The sequence below is a fragment of the Prionailurus bengalensis genome, chromosome A2 (assembly GCF_016509475.1).
Source record: "Prionailurus bengalensis isolate Pbe53 chromosome A2, Fcat_Pben_1.1_paternal_pri, whole genome shotgun sequence".
Lineage (NCBI taxonomy): Eukaryota > Metazoa > Chordata > Mammalia > Carnivora > Felidae > Prionailurus > Prionailurus bengalensis.
Genome location: NC_057348.1, coordinates 31872810 through 31900800, shown reverse-complemented (window position 1 = coordinate 31900800; position 27991 = coordinate 31872810). Strand labels below are relative to the sequence as shown.

Below are 27991 nucleotides of genomic sequence, written 5' to 3'. Positions count from 1 at the left end.
CATGATGATGATGATGACAGTGGAGAAAATCCTCAGCGCTTGTTACGTGCCCACCACCGTTTTTAACTTTGCTTGCGTTACCCTATTTAATTCTCGAATCAGCCTTACCGGGTCCTTGTCGCTCCTGTCTCTGTGTCAGAGGTGAACAAAGCAGGGCTCAGATTTAACAACGTGCCCCCGGCCACACAACCGAGCAGCTGAGACCAATTCAGTCTCCACCAACCCACCTGGGAGTTGGTGTTCCTAGACGGATAGGCCCCAGGACCCCAAATGAAGGAGGGTGGGCACACAGAAGGTGCTCGCTGAAATGGTTGTCACCTTACTGACCTTCCTGTGCAGCTATCGTGTCACCGATAACTGTTGCCCCGAACTGAGCAGGCAGCAAGAGGGGGAAAGGAACAATTGCTTGTCCGGGACAGAGGAAGGTTGGGTGAGGATGGAGGACGGTTAACAGGAGTCCCATGTTCCTCCTCAGCCTTCTCCAAAGCTTTCAGTCAAATCATTTCGAATTCTGCCGAGACAGAGGCCTTTCTTTTCCCAACGTCATCTGCTGTGTGAGTGTTGTAAAGGTGCAACATCTTTCCTTCTTTCAACATTTTTTCATTGAGGCAGAGCGTGAGGTGGGGAGGGGCAGAGACAGAGGGAGACACAGAATCTGAAGCGGGCTCCAGGCTCCGAGCTGTCAGCACAGAGCCTGATGCGGGGCTCGAACACACAAACCTGTGAGACCAGGACCTGAGCCGAAGTCGGATGCTCAACCGACTGAGCCACCCAGGCGCCCCAAGGTGCAACATCTTTCTAATGAAGTTCTGGCTCCACTGAGTCAGAGCTACTTGGACAGGGGCTTAGATGGGGCCACCTGACTGAGTTCTCCCGTGTCCCAAGCAGGTTTCAGAGCTGTCTGCTGAAGAGATGAGCTCCCCCACCCACCTTCCTTGGTGCCTAAAATCTGCAACATCACCGTCACTAGGCCTAGGAGGAGTGAGTCCATAGGCCGCTCATAGGCCTTTTGTGCTGCCCCTCAGGGGATCAGCAAGTCAGCGAGAGGCATCACTTCTGGCTCTGGCCTCTCTTTATTTGCCGCTTAGAGCTTCTTTCGCACCCATCTCTGATGGGTGGGCTTCTTGGCGGTGCTCCCCTGGACTGTGTTCTCCCTGAGGGGGTGAGGAGAGAATCAGAGACTATGCTGGAGAGTTTTTCATGCATCCATTCACTTATTCAGCAGATACTCGTGTGTACCTACTATGCTTCAGGCACTGTCTGAGGCACTGAGGATAAAACTATAAACACGCTAATTAAGGTTTCTGCTAGATTGTAGTTGTAAGGGGGTGGGTGTTGGAGACCTAAATTAGAAAGCAAATAGATGTTCCAGATATGTGCAAAAAGAACAATCATTTTAATAACAGTGCTGTAAGCGTTTAGTGGACTCATGTTTACATGTGTCGGCTGTTGTGCTAGGTGCTTTACTCGTTGTGTCTCATGTAATCCATACCATGAAGACAATACAGCAGCTTCTGTGATAATGGACGTGGACTGGCATGTTGGGCGGACCGGCTAATCTAGATTGATTGGTCAGGGGCAGCCTCTCGGACCGGCGGTGTTTGAACTGCTGCGGAATGACCTGAAGAAGCCAGCCATGCAAAGATCTGGCTTGTTGATGTTAAAGTATCCATTTTGTGAAGCTCAGAAGGGAAATGAAGTCAGTACCAACTTTGTATTTGCATCAAGAATTGGGCGGGGGGTGGGGGGCGCCTGGGTGGCTCGGTCGGTTGAGGATCTGACTCTTCATTTCGGCTCATGATGTCACGGTCACCGTCCCTAAGAGCGAGCCCTGAGTCAGGCTCAGTGCTGACAGCACTGAACCTGCTTGGGATTCTCTCTCTCTTCCTCTCTCCCTCTCCCCACCCTGCCGCACTGCCCCCCACCCCGTGCTTGTGTGTGTGTACACATGCACGTGCTCTCTCTCTCTCTCTCTCTCAATAAATAAACTGAAAAATACATACATTTTTTAAAAAGGGGAGCACCTGGGTGCCCCAGTTGACTGATTCGGCGTCTGACTCTTGATTTCAGCTCAAGTCATGATCTCAACGGTGAGATTGAGCCCCACGTCTGGCTCTGCACTGACAGTGTGGAGCCTGTTTGAGATTCTCTCTCTTTCCTTCTCTTTCTGCCCCCCTCCTGCTCTTATGCACCTGTGCTCTCTTGCGCGCACGCTCTCTCTCTCAAATAAATAAACTTTTAAGAAACTTTAAAAAATTTTGGGCAGGGTGTCGTGGATGGTTTGGGGGGAAATGAATGGAGCCCATGTAGTGTCCAGCTCTTGCCAAGGCATCCAGGGATGCGAAGCCTGGAAAACCCCACAGCCTTGGTGGCCTCTGGGACATCGAAGGAGCCCTCACACCCATCGCCTTGATGTCCCTGCCTGCAAGTGGGGGTAAGGCAACAGAGAGCCCCCGTACAGATACTCTCAATAGGTTGATGTCTACCCCTTTTATCACGTGCCCTCCCTTTTCACACGTGAGCCTGTTGGAGGAAATCATACATTGTCTCTTTCACCCCAGGTACTCGGTGCCTAAAATAATGCCTGATGCCGATTACTCGTTCTGTGAAACAGATGTCACCTGAATAGACCATCACATTGGTCTTGTACCGATCCTTGTACAAAGCCCCTCCCTTCTCCAGGGAATACCTCGCCACTCAGAGAGGATCAGAAACTCCACTCACTTGCCACAGGTAGTAAGGGGCAGAGCCAGGATTCACACCAGCTGTCTCTGCAACCCCAGTGCTTGTTTGGGCTCTTCCTCCTCCACCCCTCTTTCTTCTCCGGTGACCCACCCAGGGTATCAGATCCAAGGAAGCCGACTTGGCATATGTTGGAAGTACACGCCACATGCATCACACAAGGCCCTTTCATTCTTAGGGGAGGGAAGTTTCTCCTAATCTCAGGTTGACTCTGGTGACTAAGGGATTTCTCTTTTCTCCACCTCCAGTTTCCCCATCCCTGCAGGAAGCAGGAAACTTCAAAGGCTAACTTTGCCCTGTCAACAGTCTCTGTTTATCTCTGGCTCTTCTCACTCTTCGATCCTGGCCGACAGCCCACGTGGCGAGAACCACATTTCCTCTACTCCCTCCAGTGGCCCCTGTGTTCCTGTGCAGTATTACATACCTGGACACTCGCCGGTGATATTCATTCAGCGGGTATTTACGGAGTGCCAGCTATATGCCAGGCCTTTTCCGGGCGCTGAGGGACAGCCACGAGCAGACCAGTATCCTTCCCCTTACGAAGCCGACATTGTAGCAGAGGATGCTGTTCACAGTAGCGTGAATGCAGACGACTTGCATTCACGCTACTGTGAAAGTGATGTGTGCTAGAGAAGCAATAAAAAAAGGGTGATATGGTTTAGATCCAGAGAGGACAAATGTTTTCTGCGAAGAGCCGCACAGTAATTATTTTAGGCTTTGCAGGACATATGTAACCTCTATCACAAATACTCTGATGCTGTAGTGGAAAAGCAGTCAGAGACAACCTATGGGTGAATGGGCATATGACAATAAAACTTGGTGTAAAAGAAGTAGTCAGTGGGCCTGATTTCACTCAAAGGCTATCGCTTCCTGGTCCCTCATTTAGAGAAGCTGCTTTAGATGGGGGGGCCAAGGAAAGCATCGTTGAGGAGATGACATTTGAGCCGAGTTGTTGCTCCAATTATTACTTGTAATGTTCTCTAGTTATTTGGAGAGAGAGAAAGAGAGAGCAAGTCAGGGAGGGGCAGAGGAAAAAAGAATCCCAAGCAGGCTCCCTCCATGCTCAGCAAGGAGGAGCCCAACACAGAGCTCGATCTCACGAACCTTAAGATCGTGACCTCGGCCGAAATCAGGAGTCAGATGCTTGACCAACTGAACCACACAGGCGCCCCTCAGGCTGAGCTGTTACTTAGATGACCCACGTTTTGTCAGCCTCGTCCAGTGGTTTTTCAAAGTTAAGGGTCCCGTACCGCTTGGGAACTTTCCTAAAAATGCAGACTCCAAGGCTCTGTCCCAGACCTACTGAACCGGAACTCTGAAGGTGGGCCCACCATTCTTTTTGGACTCTAGGTGTTTCTGATATGTGCCAAAGCTTGAGAACGGCTGCTCGAGGGTCGTGGGAAAAACCGGTGTTCGGAACACATGGAGCCACATCTTGGCTCTGCCCGTTTTTAGCTCTGTGACCTTGAGTGGACTGAACTTCGCTTGTTTTGTCTTGTAAAATGAAGACACTCTTGCCTAAGTCTGAAGTAGCGATGAAGACCACCTAAGTTTCTCTTTAAAGAGCCTAGGGGATGCTGACCCCTAGCAGGTCCTCATCGAATGGTACCTACTGTCGTCACCATGACCGTTATTTGGGTCTTTAAGACACTGCAGCAGAGTTGCCTGGGGGCAGTAATGGGATGAACCCCCAAAACTACCCCCTTCCGTCTCTGGCATCTTGCCCCTGACTGACGTCTCTTGGACACAGCCTGAAGACAGGTTGTTAATGTTAAAGGGGGAATTCACGATGCTTTTAAAATCCTTTTACCGGCCCTGCTCCTCAGCCCCTCGCTTGGCCTGTTGACCCAGAAAATGCTCCGGTCCCTGCTGTTGCAAAGCCATGCATTTTACAGCTGTGACTCACCCCTGGGCTGGGTCCCCAGTGTCAGCACCCAGCTTCGCAATTCACTACAGGCTATTGACAGTTTAGTCTTTTTTTAACGTGCGAAGCTATTTATACCAAGAGGGACAGAGGCTGGTAGATCTGGGGGAAGGGAGAGACGAATGACAAAGTGGTTCATCTCTCTGGGCCCGCTGGGTGGTTCTGGTTCATAAGACGGGAATGCATCGTCTAATAGCCCCTTTAAAAACCCCACAAACACCATCATTAGACTCACCAGCCGTTTGCACTATCATCTTCATTTCATTATTCCATCAGCACATGCTGAGCTCAAAATGGAATTTCATGGCCGCAGTAAGGCACACCGCTCTCCAAGTGGATTGGATTACATTGCTTCCAAGCGGCCTCTCCTGCGTTCACCTTCGCCGTCACTCATCCCAGTGCTTTCGGTGCAGCGTGAGACGTGAGTGGGGAAGGGAGGCAGAAGGAGGCCCAAAAGCAATCTCCCGCACAGTTCTCAGGAAACCAGTCACGTCGACGATGCCGTGTTGATCTTGGCTCCGTAAATGCAGTGACATCATCACATGGCAATGGGAAATATGCCCGTGCACGGTATTCAGTAAAACTGCCTGTTAATGAACTTGTTTTCAACAGAACTGTCAGAGATGGGCCTGGAAGCTGGGTTCAGGCTTCAGGGCCTTTGCCGGATCAAATCAGCAGCATTGCGGCCAAGTTCTACCAGCAGGGCCTTGTCAAGACTTGTGTCCAGAGTGTGATGCCTGGGGAAACCAAGGCTCGTTTGCAAACACAGGAAAGGTTAGCTGCCATTGGATTTTCCAGCTTTCAAGACGGATGGCCTTTATACTAAATGCATTCTGGGATCCTCAAGATTGCGAGTGGGCCTCAGGACTTGGACTTGCTGCCTGTGTTCACTGCTGCCCACCCTTTTTGCAGACTGTGTAGCCTACCCTGTGAGCTGGTGTGACAATTGATTTACTATCAAGATGATCTCTGCCTTATGACTCGTGAGATATTTTGAGTAGTTTCATGGGATGGTTGGATGAATCTACCATCAAGCCCACTGATAACTAACTTTCTCCACCTGTCCATCCGTTCAGCTATCGGCTCATACCCTCACCCATTTATTCATTTGACAGTTATCTTTTAAGTAATCATTACCTGTAAGCCCTCGGTCCAGGTGTGATCCCGGTGTGGCTGTTTTCCAGGAGCTTCCCAGCTCCTGTCTTGAGATTTTGCATGGTATGATGTGGACTCCTTCGCAGGCAGATGGAGACAGTCCTCTTTGTGGAAGATCCACAGAGACTTCAGGCTTTGTGTTGGTCTCCTGTGGCTTCCATTTTTTTCACTTCCATTTCGTTCTTCTTGGCTCGTGGTATTCCCGAGTTTGAGCACTGACATTCACTAACTCTGTGTTCAAATCCCAGCTATGTGGCTCCCAAACATTGACCAAGGTAATCCGCCTTCCTGAACCTTCCTTTCATCATCTGAAAACCAAGGATATCATTATGTAACTATAGCATGGTTGTAAGGATTGAATGAGACAATACTTTAAGCATGGAGCTTTAAAAACGGCTGCTTTTTGCTTTCTTTTGAATAGGCAAAAATTGGAAACAAACCACATGTCCATTAATGGACCAATGGATAAATTGTGTTGTATTCGTACAGTAGAATACTATTCTGCAATAAAAAGGAATGGACTTTTGATACATGCAACAACATGAATGAATCTAAAAATCTTTATTCTCAGTGAAAGAAATCAGACCAAAAAGTTACACACTCGAGGATTCCATTTATATGAAACTCTCGAAAATTCAATCACTAGCAGATCAATGGTTATTTAGGGATAGGAGAGGTGGGGAGAGTGGGAAGGAGGAAAGGCAAAAGGGAAGAGGAACCTTTCAAGGATAATAGGGTTTTTTTTTTCTCTCTTGTGATCATGCTGATGATGGCTTTGTTGCTATATATGTGTATATGTATATCAAATTTTATCAAGCTATGTTCTGTGAATATGTGCAGCTTATTATATTTCAAATACCTCAGTCAAATGAACTAATGAATGAATGAACAAACGGACTTGCTCTTTAGCAGATAGGAAGGCAAGCATCTTCTCATTCCAATGCTGAGGTCTTCCTAGAGTTCCACGGTTGCCTCAGAAATTAAGTGAGCCTTTTGGCCAAGTACTGTCAGAAAGAATTTGCTTAGTATTAATTATACACAATAAAAAGGAGATTTGGGACAGAAACTCGTCAACATCCAGATGGATGGCGCTGAAAACTCAGTTCCACAAACTGGCTCATTTCATCATCTCTGTAAATTGTCTATGACAGTGCTTAACATGTAGTTGGTACTCAGTAAATACCAGTGGTTGTCGTTACTGCTATGGCGCCTAGAAAGACTGATTGAAACTCAGTGATCAGCTCTTGTTAAGAGAAGCTAATTACTCAGGAAATTGCTAAACCTGCATTTCCTGAAATGCATGCATAAATTCATAAGCTCTCGCTTGAGAGAAGATCAGGGCTGCCACATAGAGTTGTACAGTTTGTGCACTGCACAAAGGTGCCCGGCCTAGGGGGTGATTGGAGGCTGATATTCACCTAGGCTCTGATGACTCCCGAAAGGAGGAGCACATCTTGTTTAGCATAAGACACCTTGCAGCTCACCTTGCCGTAAGGCAGGACTCTATCTCGAGAGATTGGGGGCTTTTTCTAATTCGTAGTTGAGAGGGTATCTGTAATTTCCCTAAAGGTACTGAAAAGTCTAGCACCAACCTATAAAGGACTGTGAGCATTAGCTAGCTCAGCTCATTGATTACTTTATTTCTTATTTCCCTGCAATCCTGGGGTTCTGGGAAACCTCTTGTTTGACTCTTGCCAAAGAATGTTAGAAGAGGTGGTGTTTCCATTGAGTAAGTGGTAAGGGAAAGGAGGGAAGGTTTTTTCCCCAGTTCTCATGGTCAAGATTGTGAACACCCAATGCCCTTTTCTAGTTTCTCCTTCCTCTTTCACATTTAACAAATCATGGCAAGCATCAGAGCCTTGGACAGAGAGGCGGGAAGGGATAAGAGCTGAAATACCAACCAACTAATTTTGCGAACCACTTGGCAACTCTCTTCCTGTTTGAGGGAGAGGTTCAAATCAATATAGATAAATTTGACCTTGAGTTTGTTCATGGTTATGAAGCATCCATCTTCTCCTGAACTCCATTGCTGTGTGGATCATCAAGAATTCATCTGGATGATGAATATTTCATAAGAAACAATTCTGGTGAAATAAGATCAGTGGGTGGTCTTTCCCAAGCATAGGGATTGAAAGCCATCTCTATGGTATCAGACACACTTGGGACCTGATGCACATCTGCCACTCCCTGGCTGTATTTGTCATTGGAGCAGGTGTTTTGTTTTTTTGTTTTTTGATTTTTGTTTTTTTTGCCTTGGTGAAGTCATTTTTCTTCATTTATAAAATGAAATTGTAATGGTTCCTGCCTTAAAGGGCAACTAACACCTGGCATCTCAAGAAGCTTTAAATAGAATTACCGATTGGAAGTCCAACTGGTGTGAATACCCTTTACCTGGAAAAAACCATCTGAGATAACAAAACTGGGATCTCCGTCTGATAGGGGAGTGAAATGGTAGTCTAGAGAATGGGGGAGAGGGTGAACAGACACAAGAACTATAGAAATAAGACCACAGATATTATTGAACCTCAGGGTGCCTGGGTGGCTCAGTCGGTTAAGCATCTGACTTCAGCTCAGGTCATTATCTCATGGTTTGTGGGTTTGAGCTCAATGTCAGACGCTGCACTGATAGCTCAGAGCCTGAAGCCTGCTTCCGATTCTGTCTCCTTCGCTCTTTGCCTCTCCCCTGCTCACGCTCACTCTCTTTGTCAAAAATAAATAAACGTTACAAAAATTAAAAAAAAAAAAAAAAGAAGTGATTGAACCTGAACCTTGTGTTTGATGTTTAAGAACGCAATCTGAGAGAAAGTGTACAACTTTGCACATTGTCACATGGAGCCGGAATTTAAGGAGTAGAGTTTATTTCCTTTACCAGTCTTCCCCCTACAACATCAGGGAAAATACTTAAGGACTGTAGAGCAGGCAGATAGAAACAGGGGCATTCAAGTCCAGAAAGAACTATGAATCAGCAAATTTCAGTTTCAGACAGTGGTCTCTAAGTGACCTTGACCAAGTTCCTTAACACCTTATAGCTTCTGTTTCTCATTTAGAAAATAAGGATGTTGAGTATTTTCTTCCCAGTATAAAGTAAGAATAAGGAAGGTAATGTTTCTAAATTGTTAGGAAAAAATGTGATAGTGAGCAATAATCACTATTGATGTGATATCCTCTGTCACCTTCCTAATTTTTTTGCCTTTTTGATCTTCTGTTGCCTGAGAGAGGTATCTTAAAATCCCTTATTGTATTTATGGGTTTGTTTATTCTTGAATTTCTGTTTTTGCTTTATATGTTTTGTGGCTGTATTTTGGGTGCCTGCAAGTTTATTTTTCTAGATTTTTTCTTTGTTTTTGAAACATCTCTTTTTAGTGTTTTTTGCATTTGATTTACTTTAACATAAAAATCATTTGTATGGTTTTTAAAAAGCTTATGAATGCTGCATGAATAATATTGTCCTAGAATATAAATAGTGGACCAGTGGCTATTACAAAGTGATCAACAAATGTATCACTAATGATGTTGAAGTGACCAAGGATCAGTTTTAATCACACGTAAAATTTCTTTTTTCACTACTAATTATATTCACTTAAATTCTGGTTTGTACAGTATTAACATTGCACACTAGCCTCCTTTGGGTGAATAATAGCAAGCAAGAGTATGCTTTTTCATTCCTTTATTTCAACCTTTTCTCATGGGTGTGTTTTCAGTAAGCAGCACATGATGGATATTGTGTTTTACTTCTAAACTGATAATCTTTTCATCCGTGGATATAATATATTTACATTTGTTGTGATCACTTAATCATTACTACCACTTTTTTGTTGGTTTGTGTTTGCCATCTTTTTTCCTCTCCCTTTTTCTATTTTCTTCTACTTTTGAGTAGAAGCCTCCTTCATGTTCCTTCACTTTGGGAAAACTATAGACTATGTTCCTATTTCTCTAGTGATGGCTAACTACTTCCTCACATCCAACCACACTGGACCCCTTGCCGCTGTTCAAGTACCATGAGCTTCTTTCAGCCTCACGGTATTTACACGTCATTCATTTTTAACAAGTATCGGTGTTTCCATCCTTCTGATTATGACAGGGAACTTAGGTGATGTACTTTCAGTAGCATTTCTTAGCTTTTTTTTTCTCCCATCTTGAATAGCCTGCGTCTCAGTATGCTATTTCAGCCTCCTCACTTGAGTTCGTATTTGCTCAAGTCTCAGTAAAACAGTTTAAAAACAAAATCATATGAATATTAATAATTTTGAGATCATTTCCTCTTTAGTTTATATCCTTATTTCCTTTTCTTAACATAGATAAGAACAGACGTGGAAACTCCCCATTTTGATAGGTTTGCTTTCTAAAATATCTATGAGGGGCCTCTGGATGGCTCAGTCAGTTGAGCGTCCGACTTGCACTCAGGTCATGATCTCACGATCTGAGTTCGAGCTCCTCGTCAGGCTCTGTGCTGACAGCTCAGAGCCTGGAGCCAGCTTTGGATTCTGTCTCTCTCTCTGCCCCTCCCCAGCTCGCACCCTATCTCTCTCTCTCTCTCTCTCTCTCTCTCTCAAAAATAAATCAACATTAAAAAATACTTTTTAAATATATGAGTAAAATTAAGGCTTTTCTTTCCCTTTTAATCCATTTTCTGCTGATTCCCAAAAAAGGTTTAGAGGAGTGTTCAGTAAACTAAAACAAGAGTAAAGAATGGTATAGGCAACAAGGGAAAATACCGTAGTCATCACAGAAGACCAAGGCTACGTGATACTACCACAACACACTGGACGCTGTTGTTGGCTAACACATAACAACATCCACTGTTGTTTGCATGAGACTGTGATCACATGCAGATGAGCATTGTTTTACACCAGATGGTCAGGAATGTCAGGATGTTGAAGAGTTCCCTCCAGAACTGACTCTCTGGGTCTGAGCCTCGTTGACATTGGGTTCTCTTTTCTTGCAGTTATTGGCTAACGCTTTTGAATGCTTTCCGTACCTCTTCTAGAATGATCAGGAAACTGCCTTGAGTAAGGAAGAGGTGCTATATCATGGAAATTCTATGGTCTGTGAAATGTTAAGTTATGCCCCAAGGCTCAAAAGTCAGGAGAAATAACTTGCCCGATTATCAGTGGCGATTTATCTTATGGGTCTTCTCTGTGAACAACTGAGTTCCCACATGCTCGTTTGTTATAGATGCTGATGGCTGGGGCCAGTGTCTCCTTTGGAATCTTTAATTGTCTTATTCAAAACAGAAGAACAGTTATAAAAATACTTAAGTGTAAGTATAGATATACTGTCTGACTCATTTTTTTTCCCACTGATTTTCACCATAATTTCAGAGAAGTGTTACTGCTGAAAAACATTTGGTCCCAACATGTAATAAAAATTACCCTCAAGTAGTCAAGTTCACAGAGACGGAAAAGAGAATGATGACTGTGTGGTGGGAGCAGGAATTGGGGAGTTAATATTTAATAGGTATGGAATTTTAGTTCAGAAAGATGAAAAAGTTCTGGAGATAGATGGTGGTGATGGTTTACCAACATGGTATTTAATGCCATTTAAAAATGGTTAGAGCGGTAAGTTTTATATTATATGTATTTTACCACAAAATAAATACATAAAATGATAATAAACTAATAAAATTTAAGAATATACTCTCAGGAATTGGAGCAGTTGCTTCAAGGACCACGCGATCTTTGTTGAGGATAAGCCTGAACACATTAACTTCTGTTGCATAGACCTCAAAGAAATAAAACTTTGTCAAGCTGAATCAGTTCATGCAATCCTTACCATGGAACATTTTCAAAGCATGCACATTACCAAGTAACCTGGTTGATTTCCACCTTCTTTAGATTCCATTGGATCCATGTCATTTTCGTGATTAAGCAGCCATTCTAGCCTGTTCAATGTTTAAGGCTTTAGCAGGAATCTGCAGCTTGAAGAGTGAACTGTGACCACCTTGGCCATTGATTCATCAAATACTCAGGGCAGAGTGTAATCCTGTGACTAATTGGTGAAGGCGGTGGGGAGAAGTGGAAAGAGAATGAGCTTGGAAATGAGACCTAAACTTGAATCCTGGCGAAAGCTCCTTACTCCTGAACAGGTCAAATAGATTATAATCTCGTTGGATCCTCATTATTCACAGAGTATTTGCAAATTTGCCTACTCATCATCAGAATCTGTTATCCCCAAAATCAATACCCACAGCACTTCTGCGGTTACCCTGAGACACGTGTAGAGGGACGAAAGATTGGAATCGCCCAGCATGTACGTTTGCCAGTTGAGGTTGAGCAAGGCAGTACTCTCCCTTCTGTTTTACCTCTCATAAAATGAAGAAGTATGCCTTTTGTCGTGTATTTAGTGCAAATTGTTTTGCGTTTGTGCTTTTTCGTGGTGATGTTGCTGTATCAGATGCCCCTCAAGCTTAGTGCTAGAGTGCCGTCTCATGTTTCTGAGGGCAAAACACCTGTGAGATGTCTCATGGAGAATATATGTGCCGTAGATAACAATAGATCCCAACTCAGCGTGAGTTGAAGTGCTGTCGACCGTGGATTCACTGTTAGTGAATCAACTATATATACGTAGTTAAAACCATTAAGACAAGGTCATAGATTGATCCACTGATAAAAATGTGGTGACCAGAAGCTGGCAGGAATCTAGTCCTGTATTTCCCCTAGAAACAGTGGTTTACTATTCACTACTTCAGAGTGTGTTGTTGCTTTATAGAATTTAACTACCGTGAATACCAAGAATTGACCATGATTTCCTTTCCAAAAGCTCATACTTTGTTCACACATGATTCCATTCTTTCTCTGCTGTGTCGGGTGGTAGGGTTGTTAACAAATGATTTACTCCTGTTTCTTCCAGGCACATGCAAATTATGCCCGTGCAAATTAAGCACAACCATGTGACTTGCCTTAACCAATGAAATGTACACAGAAGTCACATAGTTCACATCCAGATAAAAGCATTTAACATTTTTTTTTAGCATTCATTTTTGAGATACAGAGACAGAGCATGAGCAGGGGAGGGAGACACAGAATCTGAAGGAGGCTCCAGGCTCTGAGCTGTCAGCACAGAGCCCAACACAGGGCTCGAACTCAACGGACTGGGAGATCATGACGTGAGCTAAAGTCGGACGCTGAACCGACTGAGCTACCCAGGTGCCCCATTAAAAGCATTTAATTGCCGGTGTTCAGCTCCAGGCTTTTGTTTTCTCTGCTGCCATCATTGTGGGGCACATATTAATACAGAGCCTCAGTTACCTGGGACTCTGCCTACTCATGTCAGAGAATTAGTGTGAGTGAGAAATTAAACTGCGGTATGGATAAGGGTTTCATATACAGAGTGTATAAAGAACTCCTATAACTCAGAAACAAAAACGATTTAAAAAATAGGCAAAGAACCAGAATATAGAGACTTTTCCAAAAGAGATAAAGACATGGCCAATAAGCACTTGAAAAGATGCTCAACATCATTAGTCATTAGGGAAATGCAAATCAAAACCATAGGGAGATACCATTTCCTACCTACTAGAATGGCTATATTTTTTTTTTAGGCTTATTTATTTATTCTGAGCGTGGGGGAAGGGCAGAGAGAGAGGGAGAGAGAGAATCCCAACCAGGCTCTACGCTGTCAGTGCACAACCCAGCTTGGAGCTCAATCTCATGAGCCCATGAGATCATGACCTGAGTTAAAATCAAGAGTTGAATACTCAACCACCTGAGCCATGTGGGTACCCTGGATGGCTATAATTCTTGAAAATGGAAAATAACAAGTGTTGGTGAGGATGTAAAGAAGTGGGAGCCCTCGTACGTGTACATTGCTGGCGGAAATGGAAGACACTACAGCCAGGGTGGAAAACAGTTTGACAAGTCCTCACGAAAATGAAATATATGATCTAGCAACTCCCCTCCTAGGTATATACCCAAAGAACTGGAGGCAGAGATTCAAACAAATACTTTACATTGAAGCGTGATTCACAATAGTCGAAGGGTGAAAACAACCCGAGTTTTATCACTCGTTGAATCAATTAACAAAATGCGGTCTATTCATGCAGTGGAATAGTATTCAGCCGTAAAAAGTAATGGTGTCCAATAGATCTACAACATGAGTGGAACCTTGGAAAAATTATGCTGAGTGAAATAAACCAGAAAAGAAAAATATTGCATGATTGCCCTTAGATGAATTATCCATACTGGGTATATTCATAGAGGCAGAAAGTAGTTGAGAGGTTATAAGAGGCTGGAAGAAGGGAGAAAAAAGGAATGATTGCTTCATGTAAGGTAGAGAGTTTCTGCTGAGTATGATGAAAACATTGAGGTAGTAGATTACTGTGGTGGCTGTACAACATTGCGATTGCTTTTAATGCCACTGAATTACACACTTTAAGATAATTAAAATGGCAAATCTTAAATGTGCTTTACCACAATAAGAGCATTAAGAAAAAAAATTTTTTAGGTTTATTGATTTATCTTGAGAGAGAAAGTCCAAGTGGGGGAGGAGCAGAGAGAGAGGGAGAGAGAGCGAGAGAATCCCAAGCAGGCTCTGCGTTATCAGCGCAGAGCCTCATGTGGGGCCTGAACTCAGAAACCATGAGATCATGACCTGAGCTGAAGTCAGACGCTTAACTGACTGAGCCATTCAGGGGCCCCAAGAAAAATGTTTTTCTAATTACAAAATGACTGTGGTGCAGAGCCAGTAATATTTTGTGGTTTGTTACAGTGGCATATTCTAGCTCATCCTAACCAAACCTTTTTTTTCCCCATCTTTTTTCTAAACTAGCATAGTATTGACCATGAGTTTTATGACCATATCTAACCTTGAACCTGCAGGCCAACCTTCACTGATCTTTTGGCCTCTCAGAACGGGGAAGACTAAATACTTGCAATTCTGTCCATAACACATTTGAAACTTAATGGAGTGGGCAGTGTAACTCGGGCTGAGGGTAGCCATGGCGGTCAGAAATACTTGTTTCGTAATATATATGAAGCCCCTTAGTTTTCCTACTTTTTTGTGGGCTCACAACCATCATTTAATGTGCAGAAATAAAACTGCCTTAAATGAACTGATTCCAAATAAAGATCACCAACCTGTATTTTTAAATGGGTTCCCGGGGCACCTGGGTGGCTCACTCAGTTCGGCATGCAACTACGGCTCAGGTCATGATCTCGCGGCTTGTGAGTTCGAGCCCCGCGTCGGGCTCTGTGCTGACAGCTCGGAGCCCAGAGCCTGCTTATGATTCTGTCTCCCTATCTCTCAGCTCCTCTGCTATTCACACTCTGCCTCTCCCTCTCTCAAAAATAAATAAACATTTAAAAAAAAAAAAAGCTTTTTTAAAGGAAACAAGAAGGGAGCAAAAGAAAAGATATACAAAGGGAGGGCAAAAATGTTGGTACATGCATGGAAGGAATGTGGAAAGGACTAAGAGAGTGAGAACTGTAAATGTTTCGAAGTATGTATCAGCTAAGGTAGATGACTTGGCCCAATGTGCTATTTGCCAGAACCATCAAAGAGCTAGCATGGTGTTTACAGGCCTTCTACTGTGTTTACCTTTTTAAAGAGAGTTTGCCAAAGAAACTGACAACGTAAGTTTCTGACAGTGGTATGACGGAAGTGGCTGACCTCACGAGATCTAGTTGGTCAGTTCTCAGGAATTCTATAAGCCGATTGTTAAATCCAGCCATTTTTTTAAAATATCTTTTTTGGGGCGCCTGGGTGGCTCAGTCGGTTAAGCACCTGACTTCAGCTCAGGTCACGATCTCACCGTCCGTGAGTTCGAGCCCCGCGTGGGGCTCCGGGCTGATGGCTCAGAGCCTGGAGCCTGCTTCCGGTTCTGTGTCTCCCTCTCTCTGCCCCTCCCCCATTCGTGCTCTGTCTCTCTCTGTCTCAAAAATAAATAAACATTAAAAAAAAATTAAAAAATAAAATCTCTTTTTTAATTGTATTTTTCTATTTTTTTTTTAGGTTTACTTATATATTTTGAGAAAGAGGGAGAGCAGGGGAAAGGGAGAGACAGAATCCCAAGCAGGCTCTGTGTTGTCAGTGCAGAGCCTAATGTAGGGCTCGATCTCACAAACTGAGAGATCATGACCTAAGCTGAAATCAAGAGTCAGACACTTAACCAACCGAGCCACACATGTGCCCCCAATTGAGCCATTTTTAAAACTTAATTGTATAAACTTATATTAAAAACAAAGCTAATAGATACTGAGAACTTATCACTTCATAATTACTTTCCTGTGTTTCACCATTATCTATGCTTTTGGGTTTATTTTATCTGTTATACTGCTGTGCATCTCTTCCCAGCCCTACAGGTAGCTCAAAATCATCCACCCCAGCATTGTTTCCACCGTGGAAATTGGCAGGGGTACACATTTATGGATTTGATTTCTTGTTCTTTGACACTTAGTAGTGTTTTCGTCTGCCTCTGATGGCTCTGGCATTATTTTGACTTTGCTTTATGGTTACTTACATACTTTTCTTGTAACTCGTATATAACTTCATTCATCCAGGGGGAGTTTCTTATTTGTATACGTGTCCTTTCCGCAAAAGCTCTGAACAGTTCCTTGCATATAGTAGACTGTCTTGTCTACTCTGCTGGGGCTTCCATAATAGAATACCACGGACTGGGTGGCTTAAACAGCAGACATTATTCCTGGACAGTCTTGGAGGCAGGAAATCCAAGATCAGGGTCCTGGCAGGGTTGGTTTCTGGTGAGACCTCTCTTCTTGGCCTCCAGATGATTGCCTTCTGGGTATGTCTTCGCATGGCCTTTTCTCTGTGCGTGTACACTCTGGATGTCTCCTCCTCTTCTTATAAGGGCATCGGTTCTTTCTGATGACAGCCCCACACTCTGACCTCAATTAATTGGAATCATCTCTTTAAAGTCTCTGCCTCCAAATACAATCACGTTGGCGGTTAAGGGGTTTACCATATGAGTGGTGTGGGGGTGGGAGGGGGAGACACGATTCAGTCCGCAACATAACACAGACATCTATCACTTACGCATTCAATTGCTTCAAAGCTAAGAAATAGAGCCTTCCCTGCGCCTTGCCTCTGTACTAGTCGCATTATATCATTTGAGCCTCATTGCAATACATTAAGGTAAATATTATCGTCCCATTTTACAGATGGGCATATTGACTTTATAAGAGATAAAGTAACTTGCCCAACTCTGTACCGATGGGGAGTGTTCAATCCGGTATTTAGACCCAAACAGTGTGACTGCAGGACCCAAACAAGCACTATAGGAAACTACCGTCCTGCTTTTTCCTTACATATGTATGGGTATATTTTGTCTAAAGGCAATATTGAAACTGTTACCAAAAAAATAAGTAAGCAACTGTTGGGGGATCTTTAGCCTGTATGCAAATGTGTAGACAGTCTTCAAAGAATGTTTTGGTAAAACTGGGGTAGGGGAGTCTTTCTGTAGTTGCAGTTTAAAGGGGACGTGTTTGGGGCGCCTGGGTGGCGCAGTCGGTTAAGCGTCCGACTTCAGCCAGGTCACGATCTCGCGGTACGTGAGTTCGAGCCCCGCGTCGGGCTCTGGGCTGATGGCTCAGAGCCTGGAGCCTGTTTCCGATTCTGTGTCTCCCTCTCTCTCTGCCCCTCCCCCATTCATGCTCTGTCTCTCTCTGTCCCAAAAATAAAAATAAACGTTGAAAAAAAAATTTAAAAAAAAAAAAAAAAAAAAAAATAAAGGGGACGTGTTTAAACCCCAGGGTCTTTCCTTTCTGGGGCCTCTTCTTTAAGACAGGATAAAGTAACTGTCAGGTAATGCTCCAAACTAAATGAAAAGTATTTTCTAACTAAACAGTGAAGTTTAATACTGTAAGTAAAAGATTTTAAGAGCTTAAAGGTTTGGGAAGAGAGCGGGTGTGTGGAGCTAGCAGGCCTAGAAGCAGAACAAGTCATGTGACTTAGGATTATAGGAGCTGCTGGAGGACGTAATGTGATTATTTTCTTTAATTTGAACAAAGTCGATTCAGCTTGAAAGAAAATCTCTGACTTCACATGCAAATGGGTGTTGGTTTGGCCCCTTCCTCTTAAAGAAACAGTCCCTTGGCAGTTATTCCATTCTTCCTTTGAGCCTCTTCCCCATCCCCCCCACCCCAGGAATCATCAGGGACTAAGGAAGTGCTTTGATGGGGCGAAAGGGAAGCTCTAAGAGTTTTACTCGGGGCCCCTCCGGAAACCTCACCTGTGTGTTCTCTTGCTCCATGTCTCTCCCAGTCCTTCGATAAACCGGAAAGGCAGGAGGATGTACAGCGTGCATTCCCTCAGCAAACAGGTGCTGAGTACCTGCTAGGTACAAGATACTCCTCTGGGGGTGTATCGTGAGCCAAATCCCGGGTATTCGCGTTCTAGAGGGAAGAGAGAGAAAATGAACTAGTAAAGTATGCATCAGCAAATGGTAAGTTCTCTGAAGAAAAGCAAGTTAAGGGTTTACCACTTTCAGCACTACTGACATTTCAATCCAGATTTTTCTTCGCCGTGGAGGCCCTCTTTTGTACTGTAGGAGTTTTAGCAGCATCCCCGCCCTCCAGCCGTTTGCCACTAGCCTGCCACGTTTGCACACGCACACACACTCCAGCTGGGACAGCCATAAATGTCTCCAGACATTGCTAAATAACCCCTGGGGGTCAACATTAGCCCCAGTCGAGAAGCACTAGTCTCAAGACTAAGAGGTGGGGGTGCTGATTTATTAGGGTAGTCCTCTCTGATCGGGAAGACCTCTCTGATGAGGTGACCTTTGAGCAAAGACTGGAGGAAGTGCGGATGGGCGTCACATAAATATCTAGGGGGAGGAATGTTCCTGGCAAAGGGAATAGCTAGTGCAAAGGCCCTGAGGTGAGAGGAATATCAAGGAGGCCATGGGAGTGGAACTGGACCCCAGGAATATAGTAAGCAATATGATCAGCCAGTGTTAAGGAGGCATGATCATAATCTTTATAGTGAAGACTGGCTTTGAATCAGAGAGGAATGGGAAGTCATGAAACGTTTTGAAAAGAACACTGACATGACCTGGTTAATGCTCAGATAGGGTTATTCTTGCTGCTGAATAGAGAATCATCTGCAGAGGAGCAAAGGTGAAAGCCAGAGTCCAGAAGCAGCCATGGCAGCAATTCGAGTGAGCACTTAGTTGTGGCTGGACGGTCCTATAGGGGTGGGGGAAAGCGACTGGCTTCTGGATATGTTTGAACCTACATCAGACATGATTTTATGTTTCGTCTCATTGGGAGAAGAAAAAAAGGGGGGCAGCCTTTGAAATACCCTTCTTTGAAAATGCCTCAAATGAGCTTTAATTCCTGATTTTTGATCCTAATCCTATGGGACTTGAAGCATGATGGAGGTACTGTGTAGGCATTCGATATTAGACTGTTATTTCCTACATTACTTCCTGAGTAAACCAATTAAAATTATAATGTGGGTCTCTAAGAGAAAAGGAGAGGAGCCAAACTTGGTACAATTTTACCTCTTAGATGCCACTCAACACCACTTTTCTCCTCTTGCTTGGGTAATGAAATTCTGGCAAGTGGGGGCACAGTGAACAAATGGCCCTTAAAAGCAGCCCATCACCACTTGCTTATAGCTGTGATGTTCCCCAGTTGTTCTCCAGGTCTCCATTTCAGAACTCGGGTGCACTTTTCATAAAAATCTCACGTGCCGCAGATTCAAGCAACATCTTTCCCTTCTCCGTGGCACCTGCCTTCTGAGACCTCGGGCATTTTCTAGATATTGCCTCCCTGAATTGAGGTAGATTAACTGAGGTTCCAAGCTTCTCAAACTGCAGGAAAGGGAAAATATGAAATAAGGTCCAATCTTCCAGTTAGTCTCTGGGTTAAGATGGGCTTTTATAAAGCCTTTCAAGTATGTCAGCCCACATCAGAGATTACACGTCAGGAGATTTTGCCTTCACCTTGTGGAGTCACATCTGCCTTCCTCTTAAGCTGGTGTATCTCCTGATGTGGTGTCAGGTGTTTATTAAGAATTCTGGGCTTTTTTTTTCAGAAGAATAAAAATGGGGATAATGTTGAATGAGGGCTTCCCGTGATTCTGCAGTATGCTAACTCTGAGAACCAGTCCTGTATCATTTAGAAATTGCCGTCCATTCCTAACTGAGACTGCAAATAAAGAAGTAATTTATTTCTCTCATTGATAAAGTAAGTTCAGAGAGAGGCAATCCAGAGCTGTTATGGTGTTCCGTGGTATAATAAAGAACTTCATGGTACAAAATGGCTGCCGGAGCTGTAGCCATTGTTGTTACATTCCAGACAGGAAACGATAAAGAAGGGGGAAAAGGCCAAAAAGGGTTTTGCCAACTGCTTGGCCTCCTTTGAAAGAACTCTCCTAGGAGTCACATGCTATGTGTCATTGGCCAGAATTTATTTGCATGCCCATTCATAGTTACTAGGGAGTTGCAAAAATATTATTCTAAGTTGGGCATATTGATGCTTTAAGTAAAATTTTGGCATTCTTATTAAGGAAGAAAAGGAAAAAGGATATGGGTAGACGGCCATCTCTGCCATACTCCCTTATACCATCATTCCATGGGGTTGTGGAAAGACAGTTTAATTTGGGGTATATCATTTTTTAACTACTGCCTGTTCATTTTGGACCATATTTTGGTTATCTTATGAAGAACACGAAAGGAAAATGTGTTCATCATATATGTGGTCAGTCATACATACTGGGAATCTACTATATCTAGGTTTTTTCTGTTCCTTTGCATCCATCTGCCACTGTCTTTTTTCCTTGATAAAGAAGGCCAAGAATCCACAAAAAAAAAAAAAAAGGGAGAGGATGAGGAAGCCAAGTCCAAAAATGACTTTTCCACTTTTTAGCTGTGTGATGCTCGGTCTAGTGAATACAATGTACCAACCTCCAGGGTGTGGGGAGGGTCCATGAGATATTGTATGCAACAACACTTTGCCCATCAGAGCCACTAAATACATAAATATATTCACTGATCCTTTCCTTCATTGGGATGGTAAAGGACAGTTGAATCTGAGATCAACCAAGAATATCTCACTTCTTTGTTGGGTTCCCATTCTTAAAAAAAAAAAAAACATGGATGCTTTTGATATGGAAAATGACCTGCCCCAAAAAAGGAGCGCTTTGCCCTTAGAATTTCTCATCCTTGCCAGAGCTGGTGGTATCCCCCTTCTTAAGCATATATGTATGTGGGTATAGCAAGAGACGCCTGCAAAATTAGGTGATACTGAACAAGTTCCTTCCCGTCTTCTGAGCCTCCTGGATGTCCTGGAGAGCAGAGGAATATTAACATTTACCTGGCAGCCTCGTGGGGTTGGCCGTTGAGGGAGAACAGTTGCATGACTCTAAAACTCTCAAAATATTCTCCCAGGCCCACCAGCAGGGGCATCCCATAAGGAGGGGTTATATACAAATGGAAACCATCGGGCCCCACCCCAGTCCTGCCGAATTAGAAATGTGTGTTTTAATAAGCCTTCCAGGTGGTTCTGATGCCAGCTAAAATTTGAGAACCACTGCTCTAAATTAAGCACTTTGCATGCTTTGTCTTTCTTTAATTAGCACACTTTTCTTTCCAACGGGGAGTCATTTGACTCCCTGCCTTCCGTCTCTGCCCAGGCAGAAATGCTGTGAAATGTGCAGTTGCTTCTAACAAACCCAGTCTTTCAAACTGGGTGAGGCCTTGCTTTGTAGATTTTATTTGCACACTGACTAAAGCTCTTACAATCCATCTTGACAGACACTGAAATTATTGCCAAACCTCACTGCTGGGAGTGACACCTTAAACAAAGGCCTTCAGCAGTTTCTTTGTCACGGGCCAGCTGATTGTGTTCAAAATGCTTTTATTTGGGGGAAGTGTACCTCATACACCTCAACCCAGGGCAGTAGCACAGGGCACCCCTACTTGAGCGATGAGTAAATGGAACAAAGTTTCTAGCACATCCCATAGTCCTGCTTTCGGAGAGTGATGCTCCAGATACACAGGAGGAAAACGTTATCACCATACCAGGTAATAGCTTGGAAATGGTCATCCTTGACAAAATTCTATTGGACTTGATTACTTGTGAAAATTAGGGAAACATGGTTGGATGAAAATGAGCAGTCTGCAGTATTTTCAGGGGTGGTACCAAATTTAATTTTTGTACTGCCAGAAAGTATACTAAATATTTCCCCCTTACCATTGGTTTGCTTAGTGTTTGTTTTGGGCTACACAGTAGTTTTATTTTGGAGGATGCCAGGGGAAACTCCAATGCAGCAGTTCTGTGTTCAGCCAGAGACAGAGTGGGAATTGAAGAGAGGAGTTTCTCCATCATTCCCGTCCCTTTGCTCGAGGAAGAGCTTGCAAAGGCCAGCCCTTGAACACCAGGAGGGGACAACCAGCCAAGCAGCGGCAGGACCACTGGAAGGGGTTGAAGGACCAACTCATTCCCCTTCCTCAGAGCAAGCCAAAGTGCCTACCGTGTGACATGGGGATGCTTTGGAAGGTTGTTAATTTACCAATGAACTCATTAGCTGACTTGGTTTTCATAATGGTGCATTTCACGAGGTAAGTTTTTAAGTCGTCCACCAAATGGTTGACTGCCTTCTGAGAAACTATTGTTCATGCATCCTGTATTCATGGAGTTACTGAATGCTGGTGGAAAGGACACGTTTTCGGCAATGGTGATCAGTGGGCTTGAAACCTAAACGACAACACAAGATGCCCAGCCAGGGAAGATGGAGCTATGTTCTTAAGAGTAGTCACTGCCTCTGTTGACTTTGGAATTCTAAGTCTTTAGGATGGCCGTCAGCACGTCAAGGTATTTATTTAGCTAACTGTCTCTGGAGTTCTCCAGTCATGGCCGCCTCTGCTTCTGCCCAGCCCTGTCGTGTTGGGACTCCTTTATCTCCAGTCTTAAAACAGGGTGGAACTTCTCCATTCCAGTCTGCAGGTGTAGACCTGGCACAAGATGGGGTAAGCAGGGTCCTTCTCTGGCGATTTCGAAATTGAGCAAAGTGAGTCATTCTGGGACAGATCTGAAGTGAGGTTGTGTAAATTCGGGTGCTATGGGAAACCTTAAACTTCGAGAAGCCAACAGGCAGAAGGGAAGGAAACTAGGGCAGAGATCAGAGGACACTGGGCATAGAGAGATGAGAATCCCTCACCAGACACCTTCCAGGTACAGGTTCCATTTCCTCATGAGGCCCTCCTACACCACTGGGTTTCTCGAGACAACAGCACATCATTACAGTAATTTGCACTTTTTTTTTCCCTCTGAAATCAGACCAGCTTAAATATCATCTTTCTCCCTTGTAGCCTTCTTTCTTAGACTAAGATGGGTGGGGGCCTCGGGGTGTGGTCTCACTCTGCAAGTTGACAGTGTTGCTGTATCTCTCAAAATGGAAAAGAGAGGCCAGGAAAATCCGGATTGTTCCCTTTGGAGCACGAGGGCTGGATAATAGACTCACCACTGTGCATTCATGTTTATTGTTTTGAGGGCCAGGTACCCAGCCTTCGCCTCATTTAATTGCCGTGGTCCTATGATGAGGATTCTTAGAGGTTATGGAGCTCACTCAGGAGCACGGAGATGGAAAGTGACAGAGCCATGCATGGGGGTTCTGGTCTACCTGGCCAAGCTGCAGAAGAGGCAGAGAAGGTCCCAACTGGGGTCAGCCCTGGACAGTATCAGCAAAGACTTGGCTCAAGGTGTCGCAGTCACAGGGGCTCTCAGGGATACCTGTGCTCTGGGCAGTGAAGAGACGTATCTGAGAAAGGAGAGGCTCCATCAAGCTCAAATTGGACTGTTATCAAGCATCTGCAGTGATTCCTTTCTTATTAGCATCTGTCCTAAGGTTCTGTCCCTAGGGTAGGAGTTGTGAAAATGTCGGAGGGATACTGAGGCAAGGCTTTGCTCCAAGCAGTCTCTCGGCGTGGGACATAGGCCCATTCCCTAAGACACAGTGCTCTGTTTTCTGCCTGCACTTAACTTGCTATAGTGTATGGTGCCCGGATTCCTCTGAGCGCAAAATGGCGTGCCAGTCTCTGACGGGCCCGTGGCCAGCTTCTAATCCCAAACTAACTCGTGATCTGGGCTTTCATTTCTTCTCCAAGAGAATGTTGATAACCTGTGGGCTGCTTTCAAAACCCAGAGCCCTTCCTTCTCATCCAGGACGTGGCTTCCCGCCAAGTCCCTCTGGCGAGGCGTTGCAGGGCCCTGTCTTGAGAAACCACCTAGTCTGTGACGAGCAGTCTATATGGTTGACTTTGAGGTTTGCTGAAGACTGTGGTAGCCACACATGATGGTGAATGGTTACAACCATTTTTTATGAAAATAAGGGTGGCTTTCGCATTTTGGTGAGACCTTGTCCCTGCAAAGCCTTATTTCCACCCACCCCCACCCCTCACGCTTTAACAGTTATGGTTTAGTTTCTGGAGATCAAAGTAGACAGAGATTTTTAACTCTTTGCCCCAGCATTCCCAAAACAAATGTTCACGTCCAGGGCTCCCTGAACTCAAAGGAATTAGACCAAGTTTGTGAAGTGCAACAAATACGATGAATTCAGAGCCACAAGTCTTCTGTCTTCTCTGTCTTGTTGAATGAATACCTTGTTTTGCAAGAGCTGGTCGTGATGCTAAGAGATAGTTGAAAAGAATTTTCCATGATGTCATCTGAGCTTGTGAGTTTTTTGTTTTGTTTTGTTTTTGGCTTCTCCTATATAATAACATACCTTCCGTTTTGGCCGATTTTTTCTTACCCTAGCTTTGCATACAGCTGGATGGTAGAATGTCTGTTTTGTTTTCCCCAGGCAAATCTAGGTGCTTTCTCAAGTCTTTGTTAGAGTTGAATGAGTCTCAAAAAGTACAAGAATATGTCCTAACAGTTTTAAAGAGGAGCATTCTAGGATGTGCAAAAATACTCATGTTAATGACAATTTTTAATTACATACTCAGTATCCCAGATTTAGTGACTCTGTTTTCCGACAGATGTGAGCTGCTACCTGCCCTTACAAAGAGCTCAAAACCTAGAGGGCTTTTCATGTAGGTGGAGGCTGAGGGACCCAGCAGCTCACCCAGTGCCAGAGTCTGGCTCTGGCTCCAGTGTGAGGCAGGCACTGACACATCCCTTTGGCTAGGGAGGCACGGAGCATGCCGGAGACTCACAGGGAAAATGGTAAAGTTTCTCTCTCTCTCTCTCTCTCTCTCTCTCTCTCTCTCTCTCTCTCTCTGTCTCGGGGGGGAGCCTGACGACAAAGCCCTACCAGCCTATCTGCCGACTTCTCTTCTTCTAGAAGGCGTGATGGCTTTGTTCTCCCCCCTGCAAGAGAGGGAAAACCCCAGGAGGGGTGATTTGCCCCACTGCCTCTTCAAGGATGAGTCCGTCTGCTTGCAGTGAGAAACGCATATGCCGTTGAGTCTCGGAAGGGTGGAGAGAAGGGGGAGTGGAAGAGTAGACGGTGTCCCGCTGCAGGAATGACCCTCCCGGGGAGTGGGAATGGGCAGGTGGTTTGAGTAATGGGCATGTCAAGTGATCCCTGTGCTCTCCATCCCTCAGGTTCACCAGTACTACAGCTGTCTCCCAGAAGAGAAGGTTCCTTATGTCAACAGTCCTGGAGAGAAACTTCGGATCAAGCAGCTATTACACCAGCTGCCGCCACATGACAATGAGGTAAGGGGCTAGCGGGGCCTTAGGAAGACTGTGCGCGGAAGCTTCTGTGCACTGTCACCTTCTTCATAATCAGAATGCTGTGATCCGTGAGCTCTCCAAAGAAAAACTCCCGTGCATTCGTTTTAGGCTTTAGCTTCCTTAATTAGGGCCAAGAGAAACTGCCCGACACTTTCTGGAGAGAATTCTCGAAAGGCAGATCTCATTATGGACTGGACTTGCCTCTCTGCCTGGTGCTGCTAGCTAGTTTGGGGTAACCAGGGAGCCTTAAAAGTTAAAAGCTCAAGTCCAGGTTTTCACTGAAGAAGAATGAGCTAGTTGCCAGAGTCCCTTAGCTGATTGCAGTTCCCTGGGCCAGTTCAAGCCCTGCAAAAACCCTGTGATTCTCTGGAATCTTCAGCATCGTTTCATGTTAAACGAGTGTGCAAGTTTTCCACATTATGCTGCCTTAGAAGTCACATGTCCAGATCTGCAGCTCTCGAACGTCTGTGTTTTTGTCGTTTAAAGGCCATCTTGCCGGGTCACCGTGTATACACGTGGAAGAATGGTTTGCAGGCCGTTGGTTTTTTTTTTTTTTCTGGACCTAGACAGTAGGCACTGTAAGCAGGCATTTCTTATCTCCGAAGTCAGATGGCCCATAAAGGGAAATACGTGAATGCGTCTTTAAAAGATCATCCTGCTTGAGGGGTTTAGGTTTATAAACTAGAAATTAATTTTTAAGTATCTGGTTTTTAAAAACAGTCCTCCTCTAGAATGGACTTATCCACCTAACTCTGATTGCATGCGAAACAAAAACATAAATTTAAATTGAAAGGAGAAATAACCCCTTAAGAGAGCTGGGTGGACCCCAGCTTTCTACCGACGGCTCCCACCCACAAGCCGGATCTCCAGGGAAAGGAGTAGGTACTATTTTATGATTTATATTGCCATATTCAGATCAAATGGGATAATTCAGATGCCAGAAAAATAAATTTGAGTAAGTGAAGCAAAAGCTTAAAAAATTGAAGCACGTCCCTAGAAAGAGAGCCATTTTCCTGCTGCTCGTTTGGACTTCATAAAACAAATACAAACAGTGTTTCCTCTTTTAAAGCTGAGAGCGAGCACTGTAACCCGATGCCCAGCTAACTAATTTGGAAGTGAAAATGCGGGTTTTTACAAGCAGGAGAGGGTGTGCCTTTCTTTAAAAGCACATCCATAAAATGTCAGCTGTGTCACCATATATTCTGGGCTGTTCGGGTCACGGCAGTGTCCTCAGGGACATCCACATGAGGACTTTTTTTTTTTTTTTAAACTCTTTTTTACTTGATAGAGCAAGGTTCTCTGTTCTCTGCTGTTAATGATTTATTCCATTTACAGTTAACTGTGGTTTCATGAAAAGAGGCCATTCAAATTCCTTCTTCCTGTTGGTGAGATTTCCTTACTCATGAGCCCGTGGGCAGATTTCGCCCATTTGACATGGCCCTTTGGAGGACAAAGAGTGATTCTCAAATCAATGTTTGATCATTCTGTCATATGCCCCGATGAAACAGTTGAGATACATACAGAGGCACTGGTTTTCCAATTGGGATGCGACTGTCCTGGTTCAGAAGTTTCCCTCTAACCCCTGTGTCACATATCATCTGAGCATCTCACCTACCTTTCTTGATGTTCACATTTCTCAAAAGTCAGACAGGGAGGCGGGATTAGATCCATGTTGCCCAAAGTGTGGCAGACACACAACTTTAGGTGACACACAGACATGGCAGTGAACGAAAAGTGAACCATGTAAGGAGAGAATCCCTCCCACTTAAAGTGTGCTCCACTCCTCGTGATCGAGCGGTTGCATAAGCACCGGGGAATTTCATTCTGGACTATCCGTTTCCTCACACCTCTCCAACTCGTGCCAGTCCTTACTTGTGAGTAACCAAGTAACCACTTGTAACGTGGTTACACGTTACGAATCTCTGCTTTAGGGTCTCCCACAAGCAGAAGTGGCTAGAATCCCACAACACGGTTTCATTCTTACACTGTTTAGTTTTATGGTTACCATCTGATTTGGGTAGGTGATAGGGACTTGCGACTTATAGTCGTAATATACTGTAATTTTTTAAATGTATTCAAGTTTTTAAAAAGTGAGTCCGTTTTAAAACCAGCGTTAAGTAAATAATAGTTCAGGACCATGGCAGAATTCCCATTGTGTGAGTTCGTAAGGGGAGAGCCTGGGGAGTGCTGGATTTGAGTGTCTCCGAGTGTCCCTTGCTTACTTCTCCGAGGTTGTGTATTTAATGAGAAGGAAAATATCTTATGCAAGTTGATGTGTTAGCCATAGCCCAGTGGACAGCCCTTTTCCCTCCTATACACGGATAAACATGCAGGGACTTCCATGAAGCAGCAACCATAGCTCTGGTCCAACTCCTTAGCCTCAAGGCTTTGGTTGTCCGTTTTGGCAAAATAAGATGGGAGAACAGAAGTTGAGAGCTGCTCTGGCTTGCTAGCATGGAGCCGTCCATTGGTGTCAAGGATCACTCACGTGGGCACGTGGAGGTGAACATATCTGGACCCTGCCATCCAT

The 27991-nt window shown here is 44.4% G+C and overlaps 1 protein-coding gene across 2 annotated transcripts in view; it reads left to right on the top strand.

Annotated features, from left to right (window-relative positions):
* PRICKLE2 (prickle planar cell polarity protein 2) overlaps window positions 1–27991 on the top strand; it is a 329796-nt gene that overhangs the window by 243961 nt on the left and 57844 nt on the right. For both annotated transcript variants that reach the window (XM_043587864.1, XM_043587866.1), the window contains one exon: window positions 25330–25443. In XM_043587864.1, the coding sequence (XP_043443799.1) occupies window positions 25330–25443 (114 nt within the window). The remainder of the gene's footprint in view (window positions 1–25329; window positions 25444–27991) is intronic.